This window comes from Lethenteron reissneri, chromosome 26 (assembly GCF_015708825.2).
Source record: "Lethenteron reissneri isolate LAM-NWPU_2019-01 chromosome 26, ASM1570882v1, whole genome shotgun sequence".
Lineage (NCBI taxonomy): Eukaryota > Metazoa > Chordata > Hyperoartia > Petromyzontiformes > Petromyzontidae > Lethenteron > Lethenteron reissneri.
In genome coordinates this window covers 24,829,260-24,837,907 of record NC_083804.1, presented here as the reverse complement: position 1 = coordinate 24,837,907, position 8,648 = coordinate 24,829,260, and the positions used below count along the sequence as shown (strand labels likewise).

Genomic DNA, 8,648 nt, shown 5'->3' with positions numbered 1-8,648 from the left:
ATAATAAATAATTCTCACCTTCCATGTCCCCTCCCCCCTCGCTACCAGCCCCTCGCACCCATCCAGAACTCCCCGTGGCCACTGGTGGCTGCGGGCGACGTGAGGTGGTTCACAGCTGGTCAGGGTTGGCGCCCCCCCCCCCAAAATGACATCTCTCACAACCACCGCTGCATTATCAACCGTCACCATTCGCCAATAAGTAACAGTGACGTCACCACAGCGACTGTGCCAGGCCAGGTGCACTTTGAAGCCACGTGAAGTGTCGAAGGCTCGCTGACCGGAGGTCCTGGAACAGACCCAGGTGCCATGGGTTGCTGACTGAGATGACTGGCAGCACCACCTGTACCCCGTACTGTGCCAAATTGCTGCATATTTATCATCCGGTGTTCTGCTCGTTGTTGTGAGCGTCACTCCTCCGTTGTTGTTGGAGGGCGAGTGTCGCCAACTGCCAAGTAGAAGCATCCTTCACGAGCCTCCCTGCAGAGGCCGATCTCGACACCACTGGTACCAGTCGTCGGCAAAGCCCACTCAGCTCCACATCCTCCCGTACCGCATCAGTCCACCTCCACTCCAGCCCATGCCGTGCCCGCCCAGCTCCCTCCATCCACCCACATACTCACCGGCTTACTCACGCACTCACCCACTCATATCTGCTCACGCACCCACGCATGAAATTTTAAATGCAGGCTGCGCAAAGCATCGTGATCAATTTACACCAAAATCTACTCTCAACCACTTAAACCACATATTCGTAAATGATGCGCACCCTAATCAGCCACTATGGCTGCGTGCAGGGTGTTGTGATGTCACGTAGTACGACGTTTTTCTTGCCCCCCCCTCCCCACCCCGTTTTAACGCGTTGTCTATCTATGGCCTCGTCACATTGGCCTTAATGGACGCGTGGTGATGGTGAAAGATGATTCGGCGGTGGACACTGAATTACCGGAGCCCCATTTAACATTCAGGTGACACGGGGCACGGTACGTGAAGAACCTCTTATGTCCTGTAAGCAGACTTCTCTGCGTGGGATAGTTAACACCTCTGAATGCACAGACAACCGCCAACGCAGCCTCGCCTGCCGGAGGAGCTCGCTGATGATCGGACAGTGTTCAGATCTCTCAAGGATCTGTGAGCTACTCGCACACAAAGATCCCCGTGTAGCCTTTAACAGACTGTTGGGGCAAGTGCTTTATAACATCATCAAAGGGGCGCTGCAATACTATGCAATCAAAATCACCGATCAGAGATTTTCCCATATATGGTCTTTGTTGATTGTGAATCGATACTAATTGTATTGATTCCACTCAGTCGATACAGCAGCAAGCTCAAAATGTCCGATTTTATCTGAAATTTTCTGCGTTTCACAGATCATACAAAGCAACGGTGTTGATGCCTGGTTTGTATGTACTTTTATTTTGTAGTCTATCAGACTTTTGTATTAAATCGCTCTGCAAAAAGTCATTTTGTATGCTAATAAATCAATGTTATGCAAATGCTAAATTTTATCATAGCCGCGACTCGGTTTACTCCGATGTGCAATGTCATCTTTATTTCGATCCTGTGAGTGTACAATTTTATATTAAACTTCATTTACTGAGTGAATACAAGACCACTTATATGCTGATATGGGTCTTTTAGTGTGTATGTGGCTGAATGGGTATGTGGCTGAATGGGTAGGTGAGTGGGTGGCTGCGAGTCAGAGAGTGGAGCCCCATGGTGGCGAGATGTTAACTACCTTACCTTTTGTACAGGAGGTTGTGGGTTCGGTCTCGATCTTGATGCCTGTATATTTGGAGTTTGCATGTTCTCCTCGTGGTTCATGGATTTTTCTCCGAGACCTCTGGGTTTTTTGTGGCCACGTTGCTTCTGAATAAGATCTGTACAGCTCTGTGGGCCTTACCTTGTAAAAAAAAATTGTTTACAGTTGGGTGAGTGGGTATTTGAGTGCGTAGGTGGGTGAGTGAGTTGGTGGGTGGTTAGGTTAGTAGGTGAGGGGCTGGGTGAGTGAGTTGTTGGGTTAGATATGGAGTAGGTCACAGTGTGAGTGGGTGGGTTGGTTCGTGAGTTGGTCAGGGAGTGGGTGGGTGAGTTAATGGGTGGGTTGTTGGGTGAGTGAGTTAGTGAGTGCATGTGCAGGTAGGTGCGTGGATGAGTGGCTTAGTGAGTGGGTTATAAATTGAGTGCGTGGCAGGGTGAGTGGGTTTGTGAGTCGGTTAGTGGGTGGCTTTAGTAGTTGAGTGGGTGAGTCAAAGAATTTAGCGCCACGGTGGCAAGATGTTAACTACCTCACCTACTATACAGAAATGTTGTGGGTTCGATCCCGACCCTGACGCTTGTATATTTCACTCCACATTTAGAGTGTGAGTCTGTTAGTGTGTGAGTCTGTGAGTGTGTGAGTCACTGCGTGCGAGTCTGTGAGTGTGCGAGTCTCTGCGTGTGAGTCTGTGAGTGTGTGAGTCTGTGATTGTGCGAGTGTGTGAGTGTTTGAGTGTGTGAGTCTGTGAGTGTGCGAGTCTCTGCATGTGAGTCAGTGAGTGTGCGAGTCTCTGCATGTGAGTTTCTGCATGCGAGTCTCTGCGTGTGAGTCTGTGAGTGTGAGTCTGTGAGTGTGCGAGTCTCTGCGTGTGAGTCTGTGAGTGCGTGAGTCTGTGAGTGTGTGAGTCTCTGCGTGTGCGAGTCTGTGAGTGTGAGTCTGTGAGTGTACGAGTCTCTGCGTGTGAGTCTCTGCGTGTGAGTTTCTGCGTGCGAGTCTCTGCGTGCGAGTCTGTGAGTGTGAGTCTGTGTGTGAATCTCTGCGTGCGAGTCTGTGAGTGTGCGAGTCTCTGCGTGTGAGTCTGTGAGTGTGCGAGTCTCTGCGTGAGTCTGTGAGTGTGCGAGTCTCTGCGTGTGAGTCTGAGTGTGCGAGTCTCTGCGTGTGAGTCTGGTGAGTCTGTGAGTGTGCGAGTGTGTGAGTCTGTGAGTGTGAGTGTGCGAGTCACTGCGTGCGAGTCTGTGAGTGTGCGAGTCTCTGAGTGTGTGAGTCTGTGAGTGTGCCAGTCACTGCGTGCGAGTCTGTGAGTGTGCGAGTCTGTGAGTGTGTGAGTCTCTGCATGAGCCTTCGTGTGGTGAGTTTGCAGCTCAATCACCTGCTCACTCACACGCACATGAGACTGTGAATGTGGGAGTCTGTGTGTGGCGAGTCTGCGTGTGAGTCTGTGAGTGTGCGAGTCTCTGCGTGTGAGTCTGTGAGTGCGTGAGTCTGTGAGTGAGCGAGTCTCTGCGTGTGCGAGTCTGTGAGTGTGTGAGTCTGTGAGTGTGCGAGTCACTGCGTGCGAGTCTGTGAGTGTGCGAGTCTCTGAGTGTGTGAGTCTGTGAGTGTGCCAGTCACTGCGTGCGAGTCTGTGAGTGTGCGAGTCTGAGTGTGTGAGTCTGAGTGTGTGAGTCTGTGAGTGTGCCAGTCACTGCGTGCGAGTCTTTGAGTGTGCGAGTCTCTGCGTGCGAGTCTGTGATTGTGCGAATCTCTGCATGTGAGTCTGAGTGTGCGAGTCTCTGCGTGTGAGTCTGTGAGTGTGCGAGTCTCTGCGTGTGAGTTTCTGCGTGCGAGTCTCTGCGTGTGAGTCTGTGAGTGTGCGAGTCTCTGCGTGCAAGTCTGTGAGTGTGTGAGTCTGTGAGTGTGCGAGTCTGCGAGTGTGCGAGTGTGTGAGTGTGTGAGTCTGTGAGTGTGCGAGTGTCTGCGTGTGAGTCTGTGAGTGCGTGAGTCTGTGAGTGTGCGAGTCTCTGCGTGTGCGAGTCTGTGAGTGTGTGAGTCTGAGAGTGTGCGAGTCACGCATGCGAGTCTGTGAGTGTGCGAGTCTCTGCGTGTGAGTCTGTGAGTGTGCGAGTCTCTGCATGTGAGTCTCTACGTGTGAGTTTCTGCGTGCGAGTCTCTGCGTGCGAGTTTGTGAGTGTGAGTCTGTGAGTGTGCGAGTCTCTGCGTGTGAGTCTGTGAGTGCATGAGTCTGTGAGTTTGCGAGTCTCTGCGTGTGAGTTTCTGCGTGCGAGTTTCTGCGTGTGAGTCTGTGAGTGTGCGAGTCTCTGCGTGTGAGTCTGTGAGTGTGTGAGTCTGTGAGTGTGAGTCTGTGAGTGTGCCAGTCTCTGCGTGTGCGAGTCTCTGCGTGTGCGAGTCTGAGTGTGTGAGTCTGAGTGTGTGAGTCTCTGAGTGTGCCAGTCACTGCGTGCGAGTCTGTGAGTGTGTGAGTCTCTGCATGTGAGTCTGTGAATGTGCGAATCTCTGCGTGTGAGTCTGTGAGTGTGCGAGTCTCTGCGTGTGAGTCTGTGAGTGTGCGAGTCTCTGCGTGTGAGTTTCTGCGTGCGAGTTTCTGCGTGTGAGTCTGTGAGTGTGCGAGTCTCTGCGTGTGAGTCTGTGAGTGTGTGAGTCTGTGAGTGTGAGTCTGTGAGTGTGCCAGTCTCTGCGTGTGCGAGTCTCTGCGTGTGAGAGTCTGAGTGTGTGAGTCTGAGTGTGTGAGTCTCTGAGTGTGCCAGTCACTGCGTGCGAGTCTGTGAGTGTGTGAGTCTCTGCATGTGAGTCTGTGAATGTGCGAATCTCTGCGTGTGAGTCTGTGAGTGTGCGAGTCTCTGCATGTGAGTCAGTGAGTGTGCGAGTCTCTGCGTGTGAGTTTCTGCGTGCGAGTCTCTGCGTGTGAGTCTGTGAGTGTGAGTCTGTGAGTGTGCGAGTCTCTGCGTGTGAGTCTGTGAGTGCGTGAGTCTGTGAGTGTGCGAGTCTCTGCGTATGCGAGTCTGTGAGTGTGAGTCTGTGAGTGTGCGAGTCTCTGCGTGTGAGTCTCTGCGTGTGGGTTTCTGCGTGCGAGTCTCTGCGTGCGAGTCTGTGAGTGTGAGTCTGTGAGTGTGCGAGTCTCTGCGTGTGAGTCTGTGAGTGCGTGAGTCTGTGAGTGTGCGAGTCTGTGAGTGTGTGAGTCTGTGAGTGTGCGAGTCACTGCGTGTGAGTCTGTGAGTGTGCGAGTCTCTGCGTGTGAGTGTGTGAATCTCTGCGTGCGAGTCTGTGAGTGTGCGAGTCTCTGCGTGTGAGTCTGTGAGTGTGTGAGTCTGTAAGTATGCGAGTCTGTGAGTGTGAGTGTGCGAGTCACTGCGTGCGAGTCTGTGAGTGTGCGAGTCTCTGAGTGTGTGAGTCTGTGAGTGTGCCAGTCACTGCGTGCGAGTCTGTGAGTGTGCGAGTCTCTGCGTGAGTCTGTGAGTGTGCGAGTCTCTGCGTGTGAGTCTGAGTGTGCGAGTCTCTTCGTGTGAGTCGGTGAGTGTGTGAGTCTGTGAGTGCGCGAGTATGTGAGTCTGTGAGTGTGCGAGTCACTGCGTGCGAGTCTGTGAGTGTGTGAGTCTGTGAGTGTGTGAGTCTGTGAGTGTGCGAGTGTGTGAGTGTGCGAGTCTGTGAGTGTGTGAGTCTGTGAGTGTGCCAGTCACTGCGTGCGAGTCTGTGAGTGTGCGAGTCTCTGCGTGAGTCTGTGAGTGTGCGAGTCTCTGCGTGTGAGTCTGAGTGTGTGAGTCTGTGAGTGTGCGAGTCTGTGAGTGTGAGTGTGCGAGTCACTGCGTGCGAGTCTGTGAGTGTGCGAGTCTCTGAGTGTGTGAGTCTGTGAGTCTGCTAGTCACTGCGTGCGAGTCTGTGAGTGTGCGAGTCTGTGAGTGTGTGAGTCTCTGCATGAGCCTGCGTGTTGTGAGTTTGCAGCTCAATCACCTGCTCACTCACACGCACATGAGACTGTGAATGTGGGAGTCTGTGTGTGGCGAGTCTGCGTGTGAGTCTCTGCGTGTGCGAGTCTGAGTGTGCGAGTCTGAGTGTGTGAGTCTGTGAGTGTGCCAGTCACTGCGTGCGAGTCTGTGAGTGTGCGAGTCTCTGCGTATGAGTCTGTGAGTGTGCGAATCTCTGCGTGTGAGTCTGTGAGTGTGCGAGTCTCTGCGTGTGAGTCTGTGAGTGTTCGAGTCTCTGCGTGTGAGTTTCTACGTGCGAGTCTCTGCGTGTGAGTCTGTAAGTGTGCGAGTCTCTGCGTGTGAGTCTGTGAGTGTGCGAGTCTCTGCGTGTGAGTCTGTGAGTGTGTGAGTCTGTGAGTGTGCGAGTGTGTGAGTGTGCGAGTGTGTGAGTCTGTGAGTGTGCGAGTCTCTGCGTGTGAGTCAGTGAGTGTGCGAGTCTCTGCGTGTGAGTTTCTGTGTGCGAGTCTCTGCGTCCGAGTCTGTGAGTGTGAGTCTGTGAGTGTGCGAGTCTCTGCGTGTGAGTCTGTGAGTGCGTGAGTCTGTGAGTGTGCGAGTCTCTGCGTGTGCGAGTCTATGAGTGTGTGAGTCTGTGAGTGTGCGAGTCACTGCGTGCGAGTCTCTGCGTGTGAGTCTGTGAGTGTGCGAGTCTCAGCGTGTGAGTGTGTGAGTCTCTGCGTGCGAGTCTGTGAGTGTGCGAGTCTCTGCGTGTGAGTCTGTGAGTGTGCGAGTCTCTGCGTGTGAGTCTGTGAGTGTGCGATTCTCTGCGTGTGAGTCTGAGTGTGCGAGTCTCTGCGTGTGAGTCTGTGAGTGTGTGAGTCTGTGAGTGTGAGTCTGTGAGTGTGCGAGTCTCTGCGTGTGAGTGTGTGAGTCTCTGCGTGCGAGTCTGTGAGTGTACGAGTCTCTGCGTGTGAGTCTGAGTGTGCGAGTCTCTGTGTGTGAGTCGGTGAGTGTGTGAGTCTGTGAGTGTGCGAGTGTGTGAGTCTGTGAGTGTGCGAGTCACTGCGTGCGAGTCTGTGAGTGTGTGAGTCTGTGAGTTTGTGAGTCTGTGAGTGTGCGAGTGTGTGAGTGTGCGAGTCTGTGAGTGTGTGAGTCTGTGAGTGTGTGAGTCACTGCGTGCGAGTCTGTGAGTGTGCGAGTCTCTGCGTGCGAGTCTATGAGTGTGCGAGTCTCTGCGTGTGAGTCTGTGAGTGTGTGAGTCTCTGCGTGTGAGTCTGAGTGTGCGAGTGTCTGCATGTGAGTCGGTGAGTGTGTGAGTCTGTGAGTGTGCGAGTGTGTGAGTGTGAGTGTGCGAGTCACTGCGTGCGAGTCTGTGAGTGTGTGAGTCTGTGAGTGTGTGAGTCTGTGAGTGTGAGTGTGCGAGTCTGTGAGTGTGCGAGTCACTGCGTGCGAGTCACTGCGTGCGAGTCTGTGAGTGTGTGAGTCTGTGAGTGTGAGTCTGTGAGTGTGAGTCTGTGAGTGTGTGAGTCTCTGCGTGTGCGAGTCTGAGTGTGTGAGTCTGAGTGTGTGAGTCTGAGTGTGTGAGTCTGTGAGTGTGCCAGTCACTGCGTGCGAATCTGTGAGTGTGCAAGTCTCTGAGTGTGTGAGTCTCTGAGTGTGTGAGTCTCTGCTTGAGCCTGCGTGTGGTGAGTTTGCAGCTCAATCACCTGCTCACTCACACGCACGTGAGACTGTGAGCATGTGAGACTCTCTGAGCATGTGAGCCACTGTGTAAGGGTGTGAGTGTGCGAGTTGTGCGTGTATTGAGTCTACATGTGGTGAGTCTGGGTTTGAGTCTGCAGCTCAATCAGTTGTTCGCTCACATGCAAGCGAAACTGTGAATGTGGGAGTCTGTGTGTGGCGAGTCTGCGTGTGCGTCTGTGAGTGTGCGAGTCTCTGCTTGTGAGTCTGTGAGTGCGTGAGTCTGTGAGTGTGCGAGTCTCTGCGTGTGCGAGTCTGAGTGTGTGAGTCTGTGATTGTGCGAATCTCTGCGTGTGAGTCTGTGAGTGTGCGAGTCTCTGCGTGTGAGTCTGTGAGTGTGCGAGTCTATGCGTGTGAGTTTCTGCGTGCGAGTCTCTGCGTGTGAGTCTGTGAGTGTGCGAGTCTCTGCGTGTGAGTGTGTGAGTCTCTGCGTGCGAGTCTGTGAGTGTGCGAGTCTCTGCGTGTGAGTCTGAGTGTGCGAGTCTCTGTGTGTGCGTCGGTGAGTGTGTGAGTCTGTGAGTGTGCGAGTGTGTGAGTCTGTGAGTGTGCGAGTCACTGCGTGCGAGTCTGTGAGTGTGTGAGTCTGTGAGTGTGTGAGTCTGTGAGTGTGCGAGTGTGTGAGTGTGCGAGTCTGTGAGTGTGTGAGTCTGTGAGTGTGCGAGTCACTGCGTGCGAGTCTGTGAGTGTGCGAGTCTCTGCGTGCGAGTCTATGAATGTGCGAGTCTCTGCGTGTGAGTCTGTGAGTGTGTGAGTCTCTGCGTGTGAGTCTGAGTGTGCGAGTCTCTGCATGTGAGTCGGTGAGTGTGTGAGTCTGTGAGTGTGCGAGTGTGTGAGTGTGAGTGTGCGAGTCATTGCGTGCGAGTCTGTGAGTGTGTGAGTCTGTGAGTGTGTGAGTCTGTGCGTGTGAGTGTGCGAGTCTGTGAGTGTGCGAGTCACTGCGTGCGAGTCTGTGAGTGTGTGAGTCTGTGAGTGTGAGTCTGTGAGTGTGAGTCTGTGAGTGTGCGAGTCTCTGCGTGTGAGTCTGAGTGCGTGAGTCTGTGAGTGTGCGAGTCTCTGCGTGTGCGAGTCTGAGTGTGTGAGTCTGAGTGTGTGAGTCTGTGAGTGTGCCAGTCACTGCGTGCGAGTCTGTGAGTGTGCAAGTCTCTGAGTGTGTGAGTCTCTGAGTGTGTGAGTCTCTGCATGAGCCTGCGTGTGGTGAGTTTGCAGCTCAATCACTTGCTCACTCACACGCACGTGAGACTGTGAGCATGTGAGAC

At 53.5% G+C, this 8,648-nt stretch overlaps 1 protein-coding gene across 1 annotated transcript in view; it reads right to left on the bottom strand.

Moving 5' to 3' along the window:
• Positions 1 to 334: 334 nt before the first annotated feature.
• Positions 335 to 8,648, bottom strand: part of LOC133347978 (uncharacterized) — a 44,501-nt gene continuing 36,187 nt past the window's right edge. Inside the window, exon 8 of the mRNA XM_061560738.1 lies at positions 335 to 1,900. Within this exon, the coding sequence (XP_061416722.1) occupies positions 1,697 to 1,900 (204 nt within the window). The 3' untranslated portion in view covers positions 335 to 1,696. The remainder of the gene's footprint in view (positions 1,901 to 8,648) is intronic.